The 24,437-nt window shown below is 37.8% G+C and overlaps 2 protein-coding genes across 3 annotated transcripts in view; both read right to left on the bottom strand.

Annotated features, from left to right (window-relative positions):
• The window catches only part of cep89 (centrosomal protein 89), a 55,559-nt gene extending 47,953 nt beyond the window's left edge, over window positions 1-7,606 (bottom strand). Inside the window, exons 1-8 of the mRNA XM_030131191.1 lie at window positions 7,405-7,606; window positions 6,849-6,955; window positions 5,658-5,804; window positions 4,664-4,862; window positions 3,222-3,273; window positions 2,485-2,589; window positions 1,703-1,954; window positions 1,476-1,618 (exon numbers count right to left, since the gene is read on the bottom strand). Of these exons, the coding sequence (XP_029987051.1) occupies window positions 1,476-1,618; window positions 1,703-1,954; window positions 2,485-2,589; window positions 3,222-3,273; window positions 4,664-4,862; window positions 5,658-5,804; window positions 6,849-6,955; window positions 7,405-7,446 (1,047 nt within the window). The 5' untranslated portion in view covers window positions 7,447-7,606. The remainder of the gene's footprint in view (window positions 1-1,475; window positions 1,619-1,702; window positions 1,955-2,484; window positions 2,590-3,221; window positions 3,274-4,663; window positions 4,863-5,657; window positions 5,805-6,848; window positions 6,956-7,404) is intronic.
• Window positions 7,607-8,860: 1,254 nt separating this feature from the next.
• Window positions 8,861-24,437, bottom strand: part of rhpn2 (rhophilin, Rho GTPase binding protein 2) — a 33,326-nt gene continuing 17,749 nt past the window's right edge. The window contains exons 5-15 of one of the 2 annotated variants that reach the window (XM_030123875.1): window positions 23,988-24,065; window positions 22,406-22,530; window positions 21,806-21,972; window positions 20,170-20,357; window positions 19,854-20,010; window positions 17,285-17,404; window positions 16,995-17,186; window positions 16,038-16,114; window positions 13,103-13,249; window positions 11,738-11,893; window positions 8,861-11,162 (exon numbers count right to left, since the gene is read on the bottom strand). In XM_030123875.1, the coding sequence (XP_029979735.1) occupies window positions 10,896-11,162; window positions 11,738-11,893; window positions 13,103-13,249; window positions 16,038-16,114; window positions 16,995-17,186; window positions 17,285-17,404; window positions 19,854-20,010; window positions 20,170-20,357; window positions 21,806-21,972; window positions 22,406-22,530; window positions 23,988-24,065 (1,674 nt within the window). In that variant the 3' untranslated portion in view covers window positions 8,861-10,895. The remainder of the gene's footprint in view (window positions 11,163-11,737; window positions 11,894-13,102; window positions 13,250-16,037; window positions 16,115-16,994; window positions 17,187-17,284; window positions 17,405-19,853; window positions 20,011-20,169; window positions 20,358-21,805; window positions 21,973-22,405; window positions 22,531-23,987; window positions 24,066-24,437) is intronic. The other variant, XM_030123879.1, reaches the window with a different exon arrangement.

Below are 24,437 nucleotides of genomic sequence, written 5' to 3'. Positions count from 1 at the left end.
AGTGGGAGATCATGGTGTGAAGACTCAGCAGGAGGTGGCCATGATTAAAACCACAGGCCTGTTTTCTTATGGGTTATAAAATACTCAACAACTCAGAACCACAAGCCATCCACAGACAGATCAAGAAAACCCTTTAGTCCAACAAATCAGATGGATGGATGGACAAAAAGAAAGCCTTTTTTTGACTTGGTGGGGATCTGGATCAAAGACAGATTTCCATCTTTAAGGCTTCATTTAGAAGAAAGTTTTTCTCAATGCCAAAGCTGTGGATATGATGTGATTTATTTTTGATTCTGTGTAACGGCTGATTAGAAGAGATGAATGGGAGATGTAAAAAAAGATTAGAATATAAAAATGATCAGGATTTATCCAGTAAGCGGGTAAAAGAGAAGATACAGACAGACATAAGAGGACATACTTTTTGAAAAGTAAGGGTCATTTTATGAAATTTTAGTTATTACTGGAGCAGCAACGATGCTCATTAATCAAATTAACAATTTCAAAATTAAAATGTAAAATGAATCTCAGGAATACAGATGTTGAGGTAACATTTAAATGTTACTCAACATAAATACTGATAATTGGCTGAGCAATATATTGAACTAATTCAATTATCTGAGGTTTTGCTTTATGAAACTTGTGAAAAATACCCAAATCACAAAATCAGATTATTATACTTTTCTTGCCCAATAAAAGTTTTAAATGCAGCCCGTTTGCTTCTTGACATATATTAAATGTTTTGTTTATCCATTCAGATAAGGCATATGGTTTTAGTAAAGAAAGTGTTTTTTTGAATAATGTTTTGTCTTTGGTTCATGCACCGAGAAATTAATTGATTAAAGACAGCAAATCTTCCATAACATTGAAAACAACTGAGATCAAATTATTTGTCCCAATCCCCCAATTCTAATAGTTCCCAGTAAGATTAATATACACAGGAACACAAAAAAGTGACAAGCTGTTTAACTATTTTTTGGGTATTATTTCACACTATTGCGGCTTTAGTAACAGACCCAGGGACAGGAAAGCTAAAGATGACAAAAGAATAAATAAGGTATTTAACAGATTCTGGATTTGAGAGACACAAAACTGTCTTCTCACCACCGCTATTACAACTAAACCCTGCAATTTCACCATACAGTCTCTCATTTTCATTAACTGATGTTAAATGTTTTGATTTACTATTAAAGATTCCCTGTAACAGCTGATTAACTGAGATGAAAGGGATATGTGATGAAAAGATCACAGAAGGAAACTGATCAAAATGTCTCATGCCTGTGATCAAAGCAGGGGAGAGAACAAGGTAAGGACAGACAAGTTTCCTTTTGTGCATTTCCAGCCATTTCAGGAGGGACTGCTGGACATTAGAGTGTGATTTCATCTAAATGTAACCTATTACTCTGGTTTGAAAACACAAATGGAAGTCAAATGAACCTTAGGAATATATATAAGTTAAGATAATAGTCAAATTATACCTCTTGTGGGGACAGTGGTCTGAAGCGGACTTGGTAGCGGCTCAACTCCACATTCAGACGATGAACTGTCATTTTGAGGGCATCATTTTCATCTACCAGTTCCTGAGCATGCCGCCTCAAATTCTGGAGCTCTGCCTGGCTTTCTGTAACCAAAGCACATCAGACTATTCACATGTTTGACTTTTACTGCCTATAATGTCTCAAAGCTATTTGCTCCGGTGCTCTACCTGCAGAGGACCTCATCATCTTTGAGGAGTCTTGGCTGTGGGTGATGTCTTGTTCAAGGTGTTGTAGTCTCTGCTCCAGTAATCTTTGTTCCTCCCCCATTCTCCTGTTCTTCTCTGGATGGGAACGCACCGTCTCTTTCTGCACCGCAGTGTAGGACTTGCTAGGCTTTGGAGACAGCTGGGTAGGATGTTTGAGGACTTTGGCTTGGCTACGTTGGCTAGGAGAGTGTGTGGCTATATTGGATACAGCGGCTAAAATGACAGGTGTACACACTGTTAATGGCATTACACAATCTAATATCAATAAAGTGTATGTCCAGTGAGTGAATAGATAGTTTAGAATCAGAACCGTTTAACAAGTAAATAAGGAAAACAGTATCTTAGACATCAAACATTTTAACAATTATACACACAGCAGACAGTGCAGCAGAGTAAGGGATCACACTAATTACTCATAATTATTTGTTATTATATATAGTCGTTGTCAAAAGTCTGGAAATCTTGTCTCTTTCCATGGTTCTAATTGCTAATTTTTTTCAGCATTTCAGAACAATACTGAAGTCAGTAACTGCAAAATCCCATGTATGGAAGTATTTAGTGTGTTTTCTTAATAACAGGCAAGAGTCTAAATTTTAAAACATATTTTACACTACACTACATCACTGTATATATACTGTCTTCAGTTTTAATCTGTGAGAAATAATGCAACGTAGAATGAGAATAATTAAGAAGAAAAGGGAAATAAATAGTAGACAGCAGAGATATTTCAGACTTCAACTTACATGGCACATCTTTCTGACTTCCAGAGCCCTTTCTTACAGAGTCTCTCTTCTTGAAGGAATTACGACTAGTTTTTGGAAATTGGACACTGGATTCCTCCGTAAAATCTAAGACATGAGAAACATGCAGGTATCACTAAATGAACACTTTTAGAGAAGGTACTAGATCATGTTGGCCAAAATTAGAAATTCAATTTTTACATAAACTGCATATCATTAGGGAAAAGAAAGTTCCCTAGAGCACATTGGGTTTTGTTTTCTCATAATACACACACAGGCTGCTCCAAACACACTTCAGTGATTAAGTTAGCATTTTGGGATATATTGAATATATTAATTTTGCACCAACAAAAGCTTGAGGCTATCATGGGTACTTAGAGCTGCTGCATAATGATTCTTCCCATTTAACCCTAGTAATGCAAGTTCACTTTGTGGTTGTTCTGAAGCTACAATGTGTCTTCTTTCCTGGCCTCAGACTGAGGAATCATATAACTGAGTTTCACTTCAGTGACTAAAAATACAATCATAATGACTGGAGAGCGGCATCTTTGGCAGCTCTTCATAAAATAATGTCAATACTAAGGTAGGGTTTATTCTGCAGTAACTAATACATCAAATATTTACTGAATTTTTAAAACTCAGTCTACATTCAGCTATTCAACCTTTGTTACATACAGGTCCATAAATTGAAAAACTGCACTGCAGTGTCCAAATATCTACTAATAGTGAAAAGTGAATACCTGGTGAAGGCATTCTTCTTACAGGTATCTCAATTGGCTGCTGTATGTCAGCCTGGAGAGAGAAGAGAGAGAATATACAGTCAGTAATTTGTACAGAACACTTACCCAAAACTGGCTGCCTGCATTCCTTTTCTGCAATTTAAGAGAGCAACACATTTATAGCCATTGTAAAAATGTGGACACTAAGATTTTGTCAGCTCATTTATTGTTGTCTGAGCCTTCAGAGTTGCAGAAGTTCACTCCTGACACAAAGACAAAACTAAAAATGTGCTGTATGGTGTGGAGACTCGACGATGCTGCAACCAACCTTATATAGAACTGCAATTTATGTAACAGCCAGAGGCACAAAACATGGTAATAAATAAGAAAACATATCAATTCAAAATGAATTATAAAAAACACTGGCAATAAATGTAAGTTTCTGATTATCTTTTAGATTTATGAAGGGTGATCTATTCTAGCAACTTCTACCACATGGGGTAGTGCTATTCTGAAACGTCATCTTACATAGTGGCACAGAGAATACAAAGATGATGTGATATGCCCCTGAAATATTTTAGATAACTTCAGTGGATGACAGCAGGCAGCTAGCCCCTGTGATACCCAAGAAAGACAGACAACAGGAGGAAACAGAGCCCACTGGGACTATTATGGGTTGGCAACTCAATGTAGCAGTACATCCCAATATCCCAAGAGTCAGTGAGGGCAGACTCTTGGGATGTAATCAGTAGGATATTGGATAGAAATTACATTTATAGACCTCAGAATAGACTTGACACCAAGTAGGCAAGGGAGTGAATCCTATTTTCAGGGACAAAAAAAATCCAGTTTTATATAAAGAAGCAGAACAATTTTTCAGTGATTGAGAATTACTTACAGGAAAACTGCAAAGCATTTGTCACGGATTACCAATTAGCTCAAACCTTTAACAGAGTCTCAACAAAAAAAATTAAGATTAATTTAAAGTACAAAGCTCAAAGCTGTGCAGTAGCTTTATTCTGAGGACAACTGTGCCCCCTAGTGGATCAGATTGGTATCATAATAAGAGCACAATACTATGGCAACTATAAACACATCATAAAAAAAACAAAGCATTATGAAAAAAATATTACAGTGCAATGACTTTTTTATGCCAAGACAGTGAGTCTAAAATCACATACTACTTACAAAACTTCAAAGAAAAACAGAGGAAAAGAGTATGTATACCTCCCACTGACAGACCTCAAAGCACACTTCGTGATTTGAGCAGTCACTGAAGGAAAAGCACATGTGTAGAAAAATAACTCTAATGGCTGTGGGGCACCTCTGATATTCCTCTTTTAACTCTGAATGCTATTGTCAGCTACACCATAGAGTTGCAGGTCAACTGGTTTCCATGAAGACTCGCTAGCAGCAGTTCATTATTTATATGGTTGGAATTAGGGCAGCCTGTAGAATCTCACCTTAGTTTTTAGAGGTAGGGCATAAACTGGTTCTTTGACTGGACACTGTTCCTGTCTGTCCAGAGTTTGGTAGACATGATCCTCTCTGTTATCCTCATTCTCATCCTCCTCTTCCTCTTCCTTGCCTTCCAGTTCTCCTTCAGAGTGGTCAGGGGAAGACAGACGTGGCCGGCTGTCAAGATCCTCTGACCATCTCTCTCTGAAAACAGTCAAGATAAATGAAAACAGATTGATTTACTCTTGAAATTTTGAATTAATAATGGGACTGAAACCCACCTACAATATTAGATCATTTAGCAAGTCAAATGAGTCCAACAGCACCACAGGACACAAGAAAGTAATTAATGCTTATATTAAATAATGTCCCTCAGAAACTGCAGTAGAAATTGACTGGTGCCGCTATTATAGTATTTAGCTGTGCTCAGGGGCACATGGGAGAAAGCTATGAATCTTTTTACACTCATTTACCGATTATAATTTGGTTGCTTTGACAACTAATATTGTAGGTTTGATTATAAAACTGTGAAGAAGAATTAATGACAAATCTGATTTGAATAATAATTTGCACAAATTAAACACAAACTTAGAATTAATCATGCAAGAGTTTAAATTAATTCAATCAAGGTCAATCCAACTGTATCTTTCCAAATTTCAAGGGAGGACATTTTTAGGATACAATGATTATTTATTTTGTTTAAAATGACTGAGTATGAACATTAATGGCCTAATTTACAGTGTGTCGGAACAACAATTAAAGTATGATGTTGTGATATATGCAATTTTTTTAGGTCAAATTGAGGATCTCACTGCTGTTCCAATTCTAATTGAGATCCTAAAGTTCTCAATTTATAAAGGTTTGATAATTGTACTATCAAATCTAAAATTAGAACCAAAGGAGCATTATGTTGGGCCACACTTGATGAATACAGACCCTGCTCAGGCTGACATGATTTTACTCTTAAAGTTGTTGGGTAATTTGATAGGTTTGGTTTACCGAGTATACAGTGCAGTGCTGATGTTTGGTTCAGATATGAAGGACTCTGATCTGTCAGTCTCAGAGAAAGACCTCGGCCGAGCCGGAGGGAGGACCCATGTCTGACCAGTTAGGGAAGAAGACAAGATGGCTGCTGCAAGGGCTGACCTGTATATTTCAAAGATAAAATACAGATGAAAAAAGTACTGGATCAAAATGGTCGAGTCTTATTTTTTCTATCCAGCTGATGGAGAAGATCCCTCTGCAGTTTCAAATGCAATCTTGATAAAGCCACTGACTTTTAAGGACCCAATAAAAATGCAAAAACACTACCCTGCATATAAAGTATGTTTTGAAGAAAGGTTAATGTATGATGTAGAATTGTGCATGAATAAATCAAGCAGACATTGTTTTCGCACTGCTGTGACAAAGACTGACAATTTTTCCAGACTGAACCCAGGATTCTACTGCTTTGATACTGCATTTGATTCAGTTGCTGTTTAGAGACCAGGGGCTGATTGTCAGTATGTACATTTAGGAAATTACTGCATTTAAAGTGAATGACTACTGGAGTATTTATTTATTTTATACTGCTCAATACTTTTACTCCTCCACATTTTAGAGTCAAATGTTACACTTTGTACACCATTACATTTGTCAGATATGACAGATCCATTTACTTTAAAGATTAAGAAAATGTGTCTCCTTCTTCAGCTGCTTTAACACCTTCAAACCTACTTGGAATTGCTGCAAAAAAAAAAAAAAAAAAAAAAGCTGAGATTTTTTGATCTCACAAATGCTTGTGATTCTACAAGATGAATTTGTACAATATGATGCATCAACATAAATGAATCAAAATGAGTTTAATCTTAAATATGTACAGCAGTTTAATGCAGCATTCACATTATTGCAGCAGCGATACTGATCTGGGGGGGGGGGGGGGGGGGGGGGGGATCATACATAATAATAACAACACTAGCATATTTTTATTGGTAATACTATATATATATGTCAGTAAGGGATATGAGCATTTTTCCATCAGTGTTGCAGACAGATAGTGAACTAAATACACATACAATAGGTTGCTAATACACAGACGTCAGTGATGGGTTTCATTCACTACTAATTCACACAAAGACATAACACAACAGGCACAAACAGAGGAAACACAATGGACTGGCAATAGATGAGGAGGCTGAGTGGAAGAGCTACCTGGGTCTTTCAGGTGAGGGGTCTGGGCTGCGTGGGGGAGGGGTTCGGGGCACAGCAGGTTTGGGAGCAATGGATGCAGCAGGGATCAAACCATGAGATATATGCTTCTACAGAACACACAGATGGAGATTAAAGGGTATGAAACAGGGCAGCATCCCTGACATAAAACACAAAATCTGGGTTCTATGAGGATAATTAGGTGAGTATTTGTGATAGTACAGAACACAAACTAGAGCTAGAGGTAGTGGTAGGGGAAAATAGGAACAAAGCAGAACCGCAAAGTGACTATTTAACCCATAAAGCTGTTAAATATGCCGTGTAATAATGAAAATGTGCCAAAAACTCAGTTTTACGGATGTATTTGAACTGCCTTTTCGTAAGTAAAAAATAACACGTTACCATTCGACAGATTAGCAGAGGAAAAAAACATTTTCTTTAAGTTATGCCAACACATTGAGCTAACGTAAGATAATAAAAAAGAGTACAAATGTTAAGCTACATGACAGGATAAAGTCAATGTCGAGACTTTAGCTAAACAACAAGTAATGAAACTTACAAAATCCTTGTCTTTCTCCCTCCTGAAGCTAAATTTTAACATTGCGGAAAGTTCTACGTTTTAGTAGATTAGTTATTTCAAAGGTTCTTATAGTCAAGCAACAAGTTATATCTCAAATGTAATTATCATTTACTTTAATAAAACTGAGAGCAAGCTAACTACAGGCTACTACATTCAACAGGCCGGCTCAAGATACGTTGTATCCAGACGCTTCTTCGATAGAATGCACTTCATAACAAAAGTCATTTTTATTGGCTGAAACTTAAGAGGGGAGCCAATCAGAGATGAGATATATTCACATAGCAACGACGTCCCAACCGTCGACGTCTTAGCCAATAGGGGGCATCATCGTTCTGTAGCTGTCACCCAGGGGCACTATAGATGCAGATACATATGACATTATTCTTATTCTTAATCTTATTCTTGTTGTGCAGTATTGGCTACATTCCACCCATATCAACCATTTGATACTCATTAGTTACAGAATATAGCTAAACTTATCTACACTGGAAAAAATCTAAATCTTACCAAGTGTATTTTTCTCATGTCTAGTCAAAATATCTCGTCACATTTAAAATAAGACATAATCACCTAAAGAGTAACTTTTCAGTGAGATATAAGAACTCATTTTAGACAATAGATCTTGAAAATCTTATTTCAGGAAATCTTACCAAGATAATTTTCACATTTTCCATTGGCAGATTTTTTTGCTTAACTCAAGCAAAAATATCTTGTGTTAATTTCTTTACTTGTTTTTAGACATTTTTTCCAGTGTATCAATGTCACTGTACATTCAGACCCTCTGTAAATGTTATAAATAAATTTTTAGAAATTAGCGAACAAAATTCAGGGTTGATAAACATGAACAGAGAAAAACATAGACCTATGCCTTGGCTTTGTAAAGTGGTGTTTGCCTTGTAGTAAATAGTGGCAGTAATCATCAGTTACATAAACTGAGTCCTATAATATCCACATGACCTGTCAAAATAGATAAAAAATGGAAAGCATTTGAACCACGGGATTCCATTTTAAAGTTCACAGCCATGAGAAATGTTCAGAATTTTGATTCATGCTGAAAGCTCTGTCCTACATAGGCCACCAAAACACAAATACACAAAGAAGGCAAAGCAGCTTTTATAATGACAACACATAGTTTGTTGAAAAGCGCCCAGACATTGCAGACATCTGATGACATATGGTATGGGACTAGTGATGAAAGGACTGATGGATAAAACACGTTTTAATCACGTGTTTCTCTTCTGTTTTCATGATGGTGGATTAGGATATCATGTGAGTCCAGTCCAGACTCCCAACAGTTAAAAACACAAGAGTGTTGACTTGTGCTCACTGAAGGCCACGTCCAGCTTCATTCCAGTCATTCCCAACCTGCTTGGTAACTTCACCCTCCCACATACACAGAACCACAAAAAAATGTACAATGAAAAGATCCAGGAAATTAGGTTTTTCCTCCCCTTTTATTGAGATTTGAGTTTACAGATATAACAATACCACAAAAGCATTCACACGACAGTTGCTATGCAGCACATAGATACAAAATGTAGAAACAAGCAAAGGCTACCTGAAAACTTTAACAACAGGTACCTTAACCATCTGCATAAACACCCAGGGCATTTAGTTTCACTGTAAGCTGTGAAAAGTATACGAAGATCTGTTAAGTCAATAACACCGTCTGTGTGTGCCTCCTGGAGTAAGACAACATTTAACAGTATGAATCTAAATCTTTCATTTTCCTTCATGATTTTGCATAAATGGCACTTAAGACACCACACTGGGTAAACAGACATTAAAGAGTGTTACATCTTCTCAGTGTTTAAAAAACATTTATATTTTAAAATACCTTTACATAGACACAATGTACCAGTATATCAGTTCACCAAAGGATTAAGCAAGGTTAGTAAAATACATTCCTCCAGAAACCAACCAGGAAATCCAACGTGCAAAAATTCACAACTTGACCATTACAAACTAGTTCGGAAATCTAAAACTTACAGGTACAAATACATATATATATATATATTTTTGTGTTTTTTTTTACATAAATAATTTGATTATCAAATGTGTATAATAATCTACTTTGTAGATAAAGAGATAGTCCAACACTGTAAAGTGTCAGTAAAATGTAGGATGTGACTAGGATCTACACAGATAGAGACAAACAAAAGAAACCCGACAGTGGGATTTGATCAGTCACTGTTAAGTGACCATCTGTCCAGGTGTTATGCAGGAATGTGATCAGTCTGCCCACATTCTTCCCTTCTGCAGACAAATTATCCTTTATCTACATTAAGATTCACATTATGAGAGGCACACAGCTCATACTCATTTTACAAATGGACAAACTGTCATTCATTAATGAGAAAAGAGGGCCAGAAGTGGGTGAGTTCACTCAGAATGGTAATAGGACATCCTGGCATATCAGGGACACAGAGGCATTTTGGTCCGTGGCATAACTGGTGCATTAAGCAAACCTAAAATACCAATATTTCTATTTGCACTGTCCTATATGCATGGCACTATAATCCACAAAGGCTGTCTCAAAAAATAAAGGTGTGATAATACATAACCAAGGTACATAATAGATGATTTTATAGCAGCTTATAGTAAATTGCATTTATCAACCCTCCCAAGACTAAAAAACAAATGCACAGTACAATTTGCCTTCCCTCAATCACTGTTTAGCGTACTGCGACAAGGTTAATTAAATCTACATATCTATTTAGAAAACATATGTATTGGAAACCCCCAAACTGATCAGTATCCACCGATTGCAATAATTAATGTGGTAATGACTGAATCCTTCACATATACTGTATGAAACAGAGGCTAGACAGAGATCATGAGTACCGTCTAACTGCACCATGCGCAGTTACATCAGTCCACAATGGATCTTAGAAGGGACTGCTCAAGCCACAATAAAATCACACCCCTGCAGCCAAGTACAGCCCAACAGTGGGTGTGTTTGTACAAGTTTGTTTTTGTTCTTCAGTTCATCCGGAGTGTTTCTTCAAGAAAATGTACTGAGATGACAGTTTAGCTTAGGAGTCTGTCTCAGTGCTGTGTATATTATATGCAAACTGGAATGGTAACTGCTATGTTTTTCCCCACAGTGTAGTTGTACTGTGCTGTACACATACTGGAAAGGTACAGAGAGTTACTGTATGTTGGGCGTACAGTCCAGTTCACAGATACAAAACTGTGCTGGAAAGGCACCATAGGCACCCATATATAGTATGTGGCACAGCTAATTTCCAGGGTAGCTGGATGATATGTCATCATTGCAATGATAACATAAAAGCTACATACACTACTGTAGTCAAGTGGAATGAATCCCTGCATGGCACTGATACTGTAGCACAGCTGTAGCAGGTCCATTATGGGTACAGCACAGTACTGAGAGTGAACTTAACCCACAGTAGGTTCAATATGCTTTCTGCACATTGTTTGCAGACAGTAAAAAGCCTGCAGCTAGCTCAGTAGAGGGCACTGTCGTTGTTGTAGGAACTGGAGCTGGGAAAGGTGGGACAGGGTTTATTCCAGGGCAGAGCACCCGAGTGGTCAGCTGTGGGAAGGCTGAGTGTGCTGACACTCTTCAATTTGTTCTTCAGACCCCAGCTGAGGAAGGATGGTTTTTTGGTGACTTTGCGTGCCTTAGGATTATTGTCATCATCATCATGCGCCAAGCAAATCATGGAGTAAGTCTTAGGTAGGTTCCCGCAGAAGGTGGCGCTCTTGGTAGGCTGAGGAGAGAAAGGGCAACGGTGACATTTAGTGGAAAGAGGCAGATGTGTTATTGTTTGTACATAATGTCACTCTGCAGAAGACATACTGTCTACCATCAGTGAATGGGGTCAATGAGTTAGCTTTTAAAACTGTGAGTTTGTTACCGTTTTAACTCAAATGTCAGTTTTTACTGTAAATAATAAACTGACTCATTCCTGAAAAATGCAAAGTACAGGGAGTGGACAAAATAGAACACTATATATGACTCAGACAGCATAGATAGATCAAGTCCTAATAACCCGTCTTTAAAAAATTATCTTTATTGCAGATGTACTTTGTTGGACTACATTCTGCTTTTTTTTGCTTCTCGATTATTTAAAAATCCCTGAAATATTTAAAAGCTGTTCTCATGGGAAACTTTATGACCCAATTCCTTTGTCAGGTAACCCTACCTTGCATGTGAAATGTAATATTCTGATAATGTTGCTTACTCAAATAGCAGACAATTTCACCTGTCACTGTTTGTCAACCTAGAAAACTAGATAAATGACTTTCCTCTTAGCTAAAAACAAGCGAAGGGGCCGTGTCTTACCATGGGAGGATTGCTTTCCATCATGCTAACCACCTGGATGTCAATTCCCTCCTCGTTCACATCCTTCAGCAGGCGCATCACCTCGCTCACGCCCATCCATTTGCAGTCTGTGTCGCCAACAGCAACAATGTAGTCACCCTCTTTTAGCCCATCAGCCTGGAAAATGCACAGATAAGTACACAAGTTAGAGAATGGGGCCAACGATAAGTCCTCACACTGCAGCTGACCGAGTAAATATTTATAGCAGAAAGTTTGTTTGAATGGCAACAGTCTCAGGTTCATCTACTTTCCTAGAACGTCCTGCAGGTAGCTGGGCACAGAAAGGCAAACACTGAGGTTTGGCAATTCCCACACATTGCCTTTTACAGCCAACAAAACACCTGGTACTGTGTGTCTGCCGCAAGATTTCAACACTAACTGTACCAGAGCACATATTAATTCATAGCTGTGGGAATTCTGCCTTATCAACACTGGCTCAGTTATTTCTGCCTGATAAGTGGATGTATGTTCACCAGAGGCAGGTCAGCAACTCTGGAGAATCAGTCAGTTCTGAAATAAATCCTTGTAAATTAAGTATTAAAAGTTATAAGAGTTTGGCCTAGTTACGCTTATATAACATACTAATCTGCTTCTTCGTATAGCCTGCAGAGCCTAATAAGAGTCTGCTCTTTGTCAGCACCTCTTAATGAGCTGTCAGAGCAGAGAAGACTGTAAAGAGTAAATACTCTGTGATTCTTAATTAAATTAGTAGCCAGAGCAGCTGTGGAGGGGGGGGTGGGAGTATCTCCGAGCACTCTTTAATGCTGAATCTTGTTTAGATTTTATGAAAATTAGAACTTTATTTAATCCCATTTTTAGTGAGGAGATACGACTGAGTAATGTGAACTTATCAGATATCCAGCATGAAAACGGGTTAGAAACTTCAAGGCATCAGTTCTCAAACTATAGACACAGCCGCTCCCTGCTAGGGATTAGCTCTGGACGGACGGTTACTGCAAAGAATTCAAATCAAGCACCCTTTGCACGGGGTTTTGTTAAAGTTTGACGAGAAGAAGTATTGAGCTTTGCCCTTGGAATATTTTTGTGCCTTCATGTGAAACAGTTTTTAGATTTTATCAGACAGAATGATGAAATCCACTGGTGACATATCAGTTAATGAAGGTGAGAGTTAACTATGACCTCAAGTCTGATTACAGTTCACCCTCCTACAGCAAACAAACAGTAACATAAAAACCAACAAGTGAGATTCTAGTATGTGGTCTAGGACATGAGCTGACATTAATACAAAATGACCTGTCTATAAAGATACAAGTAGGTTTTCATTAAAATGGAAAAGTCAGACAAAAGAAATGTTGGCTAACTCACAGCAGCTGGGCAGAGGGGGTCCAGAGAAACCACTTGGACTGGTGTTTCCCCTTTTAGAGTGAAGCCCAGGTCTCTGTCCTCTGGGCGAAGTCGAATTGTCCGTGGGGCTGTCCATCTCTGTTTGGCTGAGAAGACTGCCAGAGGGCCCTGAATAGACATAATGTGGGGACGATGGGGTTAATATGACTGAAGGATTTCCAGGGTTTTAGTGCCAGGGTTCGCACATGTTTTTCAAGGTCAAATTCAAGCACTTTTAAGGGTCATTTTCAAATTTTTCCAGCCCAGCACCTCATTGCTGGGGTAAAATGCATACCTATAGGAATGCATACACTCATAATTTTTTTCACTTTTACCACAGTGATGTATATTGTATTATTCTAAAAACATCTAAAATTATGTCTTATAATAGCAAAAACTTTAGAAATTAAAGCAGAACACAAAGTTTTATCCAAAAAAAGGAAAGCTACTTGGCGTTCAGACACACTCTCACTGAGACAAACATTAAGACAAAAATGTACCTGGAGTTGACCTGAAGGCACCTGCTAATTTTCTTTTTGGACATAAATTTTTATTTTTCAAAATGTATCACCTCTCTGTAAGTAGCTTTGGCTTCTCATTTAACTTGGTAGAGTTAATACTGAAAATAAATATATAGATCACATCACAGAGTTATAATTCAAAGCACTTTCAAGCTGTTAAACTAAAATTTCAGCACTTTAAGACCTTAAAAACACAACATTGAAATTCAAGCATTTTCAAGGATTTCAAGCACCCGTACGAACCCTGCAGTGCATTCCCTCCCAGTTCAGATGCAAGAAACTGGTTTAGTCACATCAAATAAAACTACCCTTCAAGTTGTCATATTTCTGAAATCATTATTATTTGTTTTAGATCTGTATCCTTATCAGACCAGTTATATTTCACTTTGACAAGACTCCATTTATTTGTGTTATCTTTAAGCAAAATGACAAATATGAGAAACCTTTTTAACAGACCTTCAGGGCTGAGATCTACCTCTATGGTGAACATATATAAGGGTTGTGGGATAAATAAATCTATCTGCTAGTGTAAAAAAAAAAAATGTTGGGCAATCTAAAAATACCAGACACAAAGTAATAAATGTCGTATTTTGTTAGTTCAAGAGTTATAGAAAAGCATTTTACCTCTAAATGACAGATAGGAATGTCTTTTACTGGGGTTAGAGAAAACATACATGGACCATTTAGGCTACTGATTCAGCTGCTATTTTGACTTAATACACAAGTTATCAAGTGGGAAAATCTCACCAAGCTAATCCTGACAATCAATCCTATGGCACATTAAGATGATCACCGTCACGGCTGTTCTTTTAATCACCACTGCAAGGAATATACGGAGTGATAGTGCTGCGTTTTTGCATAGTCTTTATTTTCTCTGCTGATCTACAGAGATTACAGTTGTGTTGGTGAGACTGTTAATGAAGTCAGACATAAAGAGATAGAAAGGATTTTACAACAGGGGACACAGAGGTACTTATCCACAGAGATCTACTACACCTGTTGTCATGGAACTTTAGCTCTGACCTTTTAATCGTTTGCTTGTAAAGTTAATTTACAGTATTTAAAAACAAACCATGACTTTCCCGTTGATCACCATGACATAGGATAGTAATATCTAATCCAATCCAATCCGACTTTATTTTTAAAGCACTTTAAAACAACTGCAGTGAACCAAAGTGCTGTACAGAAGAAAAATTAAAACCAAAATAGAAGTATAAAATACAGAATAGATTAAAAGACATAGAAACTGTACAAAAACAAACAAACAAAAAAAAGTGCTATACAGAAAAATAAATAAAACCCAAATAAAAAGAATAAAATACAAGAATAGATTAAAAGCCATACAATCAAAAACAACAATATAAATAAAATAAACAAATAAATAGAATAGATAAATAAGAACAACAAACCACTAACAAATAAAAAATACAGAATAAAGATAATACCTTCAAACATCTCACATGGTTTCAAAAGCCAAGGAGAAAAGATGGGTTTTAAGAAGGGCTTAATAAGGCTAATATGGCTTACCGATACCAATAGACACCAAAAAAGAAAGTAACACTTTATATTAAGGTACACATATTGATTAATAAACTTTTAATATGTGCTACTAGGGAATTAAACAAATTATTTTGTTAAATAACAAACAAATCTGAAACAGTTTCCTTTGGGGCAGGGACTTATAAAGATTTATTAGGAAACTATTAACATATTTTGTTTCATAAGTCTTACACCTGCAATCAATAGGCCACTAAAAGGTCATAGGAGACAGAAGGAAAACTGTTAATGGACAAAATGTGGTCAAGTAGAAAAAGTACTTTATGATAACTAATAAAGAGGACGTGCTACTAAAGTGTAAACTCATGAATAGTAATACTAGTAAAATTGTATGTGTGCCTTAATATAAAGCGTTACAAAAATAAACATGAGCTGCAGAATTTATGTATAACCACAGAATTTGTCAACTTAGATCTCCATGTTGACTTTAAAGACTTCACCCATGACAGCGACACTAAACTGTAAAAGCAGCGTCTTTGTCAGACTGCTTCTCCAAAATAAACATCACTGGGACCCAAGTAGAATTTAAGCCAGGACCAGGGTAGGACTGTCCATGGTTAGCGTTAGTTTGGTATTTGTTGTTTTGGATGAAAGTCCAGGAGGCTTTGGAAACATGACAGGCCTTTGGATGGGCTGTTGGTTAAATATGCCAAAGCTTCCAGGAGGCTCACCCTTGGTTGGTTTTATTCAGAAATAACATGAAAAGGTAGTCTTTAAACAAGAAACCTTTGTATGTTAAATTACAAATTCACCATCTGATGTAATTTTCTGAATAAACCAACCAGTATGTACAGAAAAAAACAGCATTGTGAGTAGAAAATGATTAGTAACCCACATACCAGCCTCTGGAAAAAGTCGGTCACTTTCACCTTTGTGGTTGCAGGGACCTCCATCTCTGCTTTGTGCTCTGTCTTAGCTAAGAAAAAAAACCAAAAAACAAAGAGTCATTCAACAGTGTTTATTGTCACAGCCATATTTCATTTGTCTCCTTATGAGTGGCAGTGTTAGTAGTATAAACATTACATCATCTGTACTTGGAAATAAATGGCACTTATCACATGTGATTGCAGCAGGTGTGGTTCAAAACACAGCAGCCTTTCGCAAACAGTTTCCTGAGATACAAACCTCTCAAATCAACACAAAGCACACTGGTCCTTGGCATGGGTGTTCTTTGTCAAGTGTTTGTTGTGGTGACACTAAGGTGACTGAACAGTTTCTATGCCAGTGACAAGAAGAATAGCTGTCACCCGAACGACAACGAATGGAAACCAAATAAACTCTCTTAAACATACAAATACATTTTCCTCAGTTAACATACAGGGGTTGGACAAAATAATGGAAACACCTTCACCTCAAGATGATAATGCCCCAATCCATACAGCTAGAATTGTTAAAGAATGGCATGAGGAACATTCTAATGAAGTTGAGCATCTCGTATGGCCGGCACAGTCCCCAGACCTCAACATTATTGAGCATTTATGGTCAGTTTTAGAGATTCAAGTAAGACGTCGATTTCCACCGCCATCGTCTCTAAAAGAGTTGGAGGGTATTCTAACTGAAGAATGGCTTAAAATTCCTTTGGAAACAATTCACAAGTTGTATGAATCAATACCTCGGAGAATTGAGGCTGTAATTGCCGCAAAAGGCGGACCTACACCATATTAAATTATATTTTGTTGATTTTTTAAGGTGTTTCCATTATTTTGTCCAACCCCTGTATTCAATTCAAGCTTGTCGTGTTTACATGGTCAAAATGTTTTTATTCCTTGTATGACTGTTATCTCAGTGAGACTCACAAATAATATCTGGGGCCTCCATGTAGTCGGTGAACTCGTCTTCATTTTCATTTTCACTGTACTTGTGGAGAGAGCGCTGGTGACTAGCTTTTAGAATCTCCTCCAGGACATCCATCTGGTTGTTGTGGCACAAACTGTAAATCCTCAGCGCCTCCTCATGACCCAAGATAGCCTTACGAATGTGTGCTTTACCTGGCGAAAAGAAGAAAAAGAGACAAGAGGAGGATATGAGCAGAGAGAGTCAACACTGTTTTTCTCGGGCTGTGCTCAGCCTTTGTGCTCACTCTTACCGATTCGGTCTCGTTCATCTTTTTTCTTAAGGATGTCCAGAGGAGAGCGTCCGTCGGGAATTCGATCATAAACCTGTGACAAGGTCTTTTCCTGCTGGTCCTCATCATCACTGGGACCCACTGGAAACAAAAACCAAAAACTATGTAATATGCTCTTTATTTATTGAATAAGATGACCAAAACACATAACCCTAAAAGCACCTGCCTACTGCTTCTCTTGATTTTTCAATTTAGAATCAGAAATTCTAAAGCCTCCATCTAACCAACATGCTTAATGGAGAGACTGAAAGCATTTATTTAACAGTGTTTGTGATTAATGTGTTTACTAGAGCAACCTCCAGTCCTGCTCCCTGTCTCTGGATCCTCTCTACAGTCCTGTGGTTAATTGCTCTATTCTCCTAAATGACACAGGAATCTGTTAATGAGCTGCCAAACCCAAAGTTGCTTCGCTCCACTGTTCCTCTATTCAACTCTGTCCCATTCACAGCGCTGAATAAAGCTTCACCCATCCACTCTACAGTTCAGCATAATCTCCTCTTTGAAATGTAATTTTGCTTTAAGTTTAATTTCTCCTACATTTACAAATACAACAAAATAAAAATTTAAAAAAAGTACAGCATAAACTGAAATTATAATATAGAAACGATTTCTAACTGTTGATATTTATATATTGAGCCATAATAGCTTGAATAGTATTGTATGGATCGATACAAACTAAATTTCTTCTTTTGTTTTCCGAACTCAAAGGACCTTGTTTTATGTAATTGTTATTGGGATGAGTATTTGCTTTATATGTTGGTCATCTTCCTGTTTTGAATGTTAATAGTGTTATATAAGCCTACAAGGGCTGGGCACGCAAGTGTGTGACACTTAAATAAAATATTCATTCATTCATTCATTCATTCATTCATTCTTTGCATTTACGGTGCCAGGGCTGTATACAAACACCTGATTATTTAGGGTACACACCTAGCAGACTATGTGGAGATACTCTATGAATTTGACAAAAAGCGTATTGGATTAGAATGTCTTTAAGTCAAGAAATAAAGATGACTTCCCTTATTTTAAAAAAACTGGTTTATCTTTTGAAATAATTTGGTATAGGATATCATTGGGTATTATTGTGATTATGTAATTATGAGGATGTATTACGATGCTGGAAAATAGAAAATTAGCAGTATCACTAGTCAACAGGGGATTAGAGTTTTGTTCTCTCACATAACATCCCTGCCTTTGTCTCCCACCAAGGCTCTGGGACTCTCACTTTCACTCTGTGCTACTTCATTATGTAGATAGTCTTAAGAGTCTGCATAACTTTAATCCCCCAGCAGACTACGGTACTTCTACCTAATTTCCCTCGCTCCTGCCGTCTTATTTTCCCTCCCCCTTAAACTCCACTGCTGTCTTTTTCCTGTCTATCTGTGCCATTGAGCAGAGTTCCTGGAAACATAGTCACTTCTTACCACGATGTGTGTCCGTGCAAGTGAGTGTGTGTCCGTCCCTAAATAGCTGTTATGTAATAACATTGTGGCCTGGCTGCGGTTCAGTCCAGCCCTCTGACATGACCAACCCAATGGCCCAAACATCACTTTACGTAAAAGAGATCAGGTTCCAGTGCGTGTTCAAAACTAGAAAGCTAAAGAAGATGAGGTTTGGCTCAAAACTTAAAATAACAGTTAAATTAACACTTCTCCAACAGCTCTCTGAACAGAGGCAGGTTGGAGTTTATTCGATACAAGAGTGGGTAAAACTATCCATATTTACAGTGGTTTACAACACAGTACAATAGAGGAGAAAATCTATACTTTGTCTCAGTTGATGGAGAATTCATCTGCCCCCAGGTTACTCGGGCCTCTTTAAGCTCTAGCATAATATTTGGTGTTCAAACATACAGTAGATCTGCCTTTTCCAAACTTAGGGTGAAGACCCAAATAAGGTGCCCACCAATTAGCAGCATAAAATATTATATAATGCAAAGCAAATTAGAGTGTCTTTTTGTTCTTGTGAATCTGAGCCTGAAAACATGATTACTCTCTCTAGCAGAGGTAACATTGAGTCAAACTGTGAGATTCCCTCACTCTCAACTCCATGCATGATGTCAAAACAAAGGTTTGTGAATATTAGCTTCACCAACACCATTTAAACTTGAGAGGAGAGGCTGCAGGGTTTTACAAATATCTCCAAACACAGCTTTCACAATATCAAAATAAATCACAAGAATATATATATTTTTTTACAAAAACTTTTTTTAGACAGTGTTTTGACAGTTTGAAGTCAGTAAGCAATGCGTTTCCTTGTGTTTGTATTTTGAAGGTAAACAGTTCAAACACCAGTAATAATAACTACTTAACTAATGTTACTTGTCAGTGATTACCAGTACTGATGCAGTCTCACTAGTCATGATGGCCATTCTAATGTTTTGTTTTGAAGGTAAAGAAGCTGTAAAAATGTAAATGTTATTGATTGCCATTATTAAACAAGCCTTTCTTGGGTCTCTATATTAACGTGCCCATAATACACTGCACAGTTGTCTCTTTGAAATGAAGTCTGTGTAAATAGCTTTTCTTACACTGATGGTCCAGCAGTGCAGAGGCTACAAAGAAGTGAGCCATGGAGCGGTAGTGGTTGGTTTTGATCTGCGCCATGGTGGACCATAACAACGGGACATTATCTTTGATGGGTGTCTGGATCATGGACTGGTGGACTTGATCATAGATTTCTGAGACCTGGCAGGAAAAGAAAGATAGTGTTACTGAGAGGACATTAAAAGCACTGATCTCTCTGGGCTGACATTATTACTTTACACTTCAAGTACATCCCACTCCATCCACAGTTAAAGCTACAGACACTGAAGGTGTTTTTTTTTTTTATGCACTTAAATTCACCTTTGCAGCCTCCTGGGCCATTTTGAGCAGGGAATAGAACTGGTTTCGGATCCCAGGCAGGGCAGTCTTCTCAAATAAGCACTCCTGAGCCTGAGCCAGCATCATCCGAATCAGCATACTAAGCATGGCTGGACTCATGTCATAGCTGGGAGTGTGGGTGAACGTCTCCTTCAGATGGTTCAGGGTACCTGAGGACAAAAGGTCAGCACAGGTTAAAACTAACTATTCCAAGTAAACTCACCACATTTACCACACCATTTTATTGAATATTCGATTCAAATTCTACAGTCTGTTAGTTCTAGTTATTGTTACTATGCAATTCACAGAATCGAAGAGACAACAGAAATAAAATGGGGTTTTTTTCTTGATTATTGATATTATATTTAATTAGTGATTTCTTCAGTAAGCATCCATATAATACACTGAATACTGTACAGCAAACTGGTCAGTATTGCCAAAAAATATCCACTTTCCCATTCACTGAGCATAAACTCAAAAGTCCTTTCCTTAAACTCAACATTGAACCTAAGCAGGACCTGGGGTTGAGAGACACATTAAACACATAGTGGTACATACAGACACAGAACATTTAGATGCAAATAATGCATAACAAAAAAGAGAAAAGCTCACCGATAGCAGTGAGGCCAACATCTGTGGGCTTCTTTAAAATTAAGCCAAAATCTAAACCTTGTTAAATAGATTTTTCATGTTAGATGGGATCACTACAACCATCTGCATTCCAACTGAGAATGCCTCCCCTCTAGTTTACAGATTAAAAACCTGGCAGCAGAATGTTGTAGACAACTTAATAACAGAGCACAGTCTACATCTAAGGTTCTGCCTTTGGAGGATGACTCCTCCTATCTTCGAAACCTCTGAGTGCCCCTGGCTAAAGGGAAGTCCGTTGGCCAAAAATCTTCCTTTTTCCTCTCAGCTACAGCTAACATCCCTGCCTATCATCTTAGTTGATCACTGACTCTTTATACTCGAGCAAATGTTTCTCCTAAAAGCATAATTGTTTTATTTCATACAACCCCCAATTATAGTCATCAAAGTGACAGAAGCAAGGCTCGGCATGTTCAGAGCAGTAATTATACTGCAATAGTCCAAGTCATAATTCCATCAAGACTTGTCTGAGCTTTGTTAAACCCCAGAGGGTTGGAAAACCAGTTTGCATGACTGGTGCTTCAGTGGAGCACAGCCACATGGCATGGACCCAAAAGAGTATCAACTGCATTAATTATTCGTCGTGGAGCAGAAGTCAGAGGGTGGTGGCTGGCACATGCTTGAAAAGTACGGCTGTGCTTGCAGTGGATGTCCTGTTCTGAGCTGTGTGTGCATTTTTAATGTTGAGGTCATTGGGAAATGCCTGCAAGAGGATTTGATTAAGATCTGGATAAACCACTGGGCAGGCCTGTTTCAAGGTCGTATTTACAAACACATAAAACCAAGTAACACAGACAGTTTCTCCAGATACTTCTCACGTGTTAATTATTGTGCATCTTTTACCTGATCTGCTCAAGTCTAATACACAGAATAATATTTTTAACTGATATCTCTCCACAGTAGTGTCTTTTGTTGTTTGATGAAATTTAAAGAATCTTTAAACTCTAAACAATGATTTCTTCCTACATACCTGCAGCTTTCTGGAAGGCTGAGATGGCCTCTTCCAGGCCAACGATGGTCTGTCGGTCACAACGAGTACCGATCTGAGAGTAGAGGGCGCCCATGTTGAAGAGGATACTGGCCTTCTCCAGCGACAGGTTCTGTTGGCACACTGGCACTCCAGTGAAAGAATCGTACCTACAGGAAAGCAACGGTGACTAACATTTATATCTATGAAAATAAAACAATATCTATATGGATTTTCTTTTTGCTTCAGCTTTTCCATTCACAGTTTTTTAAGGTTTAAGTCTTTATGCTGCATCTGCATTAGTTTCATACCCTGGTATTAATAAAGTGTTGCTTCTTCTCTCACCATCTCAAACCTAGTGTCTTATGAGAGCAACTTAAAATAAGTATGTCTCTTCAGTGAACTGAGAAATAATCTGGTATCTTTTGGTATTAAGACACAAGTTGATTTTGTAGAAGTTATAGAGTGCACCAGCTGTCTGCTACCTTTTCTTTTCATGCGAACTCACAATAAAGGTTAGGCTATTAAACATGGTTTATTATTACTGCCAATGTTCCTAACTTGAAGTGAATGGAAATTTTCTGATGGAAATAATGTGCGTACCAGGTGAAGAAGATGCCCGTCTGGCGGGTCGGGGAGAAGAATCGACTCTCTATTAGTGGAAGGTGGCTGAAATATTTTGCCAGCAGCTCCACCCCGGCCTCATTTCGGCTGGGAGTTCTGCATGCCTAAGATATGAAAGGAAAGACATCTGATACAGACTGCAATAACAGATAGCATCTGGCAGTGAAAGATATCTAGCAATGTGGACAGTTCTGCTTTATGTCCTGAGTCTGTGAGCTATCCCTCTGAAGAACTGTGTCACTCCCCAAAACACAAAGGATGTACAGGCTGCAAACCGCTTTGAAAAACTCATCACTAGGATGTCCTTTCGCAACAATATCCCAGCTACTGGGGATCATGCACAGACAGCATTATCATTGCTTTGTTACAATGTGGCATCAATGAAAACGGTGGATTAGAAAGACAAACCAGGAAATTGATTCTGGAAACACATGCTGCTATTTCTAAAATCCCCTCAGGACAGGTGGCAGAGATCTCAGACACACATTTCCTCCAAATAATAAACCGTCTAAAAAGTCTGTGAGGGTTTCTAAACACACACTCAAATCAAAACTAAGGTCTGTCTACTTGGCTCCTAAAAAGTCCAATAGGTAGTTATATACTTTAGTCATTTTTCACCAGGTTCCAAGGAACTTTTATTCCCAGCAACTTATTTACCTGGGTAAAACAATTGCTGGTAACCTGCATGGTTTGTGTTTCCTAATCAAAGAGAAGAGAGGGGGGGGTCTTTTTCTTCAAAAGAGCTTGGAAAATGGAGCAAAAAGGAGCTATAGATTTTGGGATTGACTTTTGCAACTAGTTTTTTTTTTTTTGCTATTTTGCACACTTTTTCATGTCCAGTCACTCTTTAACTACAGGGTGGGGAAGTAAAATTTACAATGAACATTTAGTTGTTTTTTCTCAGCAGGCACTACGTCAGTTGTTTTGAAACCAAACATATATTGATGTCATAATCATACCTAACACTATTATCCATACCTTTTCAGAAACTTTTGCCCATATGAGTAATCAGGAAAGCAAACGTCAAAGAGTGTGTGATTTGCTGAATGCACTCGTCACACCAAAGGAGATTTCAAAAATAGTTGGAGTGTCCATAAAGACTGTTTATAATGGAAAGAAGAGAATGACTATGAGCAAAACTATTACGAGAAAGTCTGGAAGATACTATTAAAGAAGAATGGGAGAAGTTGTCACCCGAATATTTGAGGAACACTTGCTCAAGTTTCAGGAAGTGTGTGAAGGCAGTTATTGAGAAAGAAGGAGGACACATAGAATAAAACCATTTTCTATTATGTAAATTTTCTTGTGGCAAATAAATTCTCATGACTTTCAATAAACTAATTGGTCATACACTGTCTTTCAATCCCTGCCTCAAAATATTGTAAATTTTGCTTCCCCACCCTGTATATCTTGGATGTGAAATAGTATGTGTAGTATTTATGGTTGTTCTTTATTTTATATTTTACCTTTTTTGTATCTTTACTGTTGCAATGTTGTTTATGTCCCAAATGACAGTAATCTATAAATCAAACAAACACTGTCCAACTAAATTATACATTACCTGTCGCAGATCCATCAGGTCTGAAATCTCATCTTCGAAATTGCTCCCATCCTCACTGTAGTGCTCCAAGATAAAATCCTGTAACACACAAACACAGTTCAGCGTCATTTAATACTACATATTTTTTGCCAGCTGTTAGTGAGTTTTCCGCAGCCTAAACCTGTGGCCTACAGTTCTAAGGTGTCCTCAAATCAAGTTCACTTTTCCTTATCGTTTTCACCCAGTGTCACAGAAGCCCAGTCCAACTGTGCCGTGCCAACTAGGCTGGCGAGCTACAGCTAGCCAGATGTAAGAGACACCTGTTCATTAGGACTAACTACAGTGCGATTACAGCCAATAAGTAGGTCAGCAATAATCTGACACGACGATGATCAAGTCACGTCTATGATGCATGCCAGCAACCCAGAACAGGATGCACAACACACCATAAATATGACACCGAGACATTTA

Source organism: Sphaeramia orbicularis, chromosome 3 (assembly GCF_902148855.1).
Source record: "Sphaeramia orbicularis chromosome 3, fSphaOr1.1, whole genome shotgun sequence".
Lineage (NCBI taxonomy): Eukaryota > Metazoa > Chordata > Actinopteri > Kurtiformes > Apogonidae > Sphaeramia > Sphaeramia orbicularis.
The sequence above is the reverse complement of the archived record's forward strand: the minus strand, read 5'-3'. Positions and strand labels throughout refer to the sequence as shown.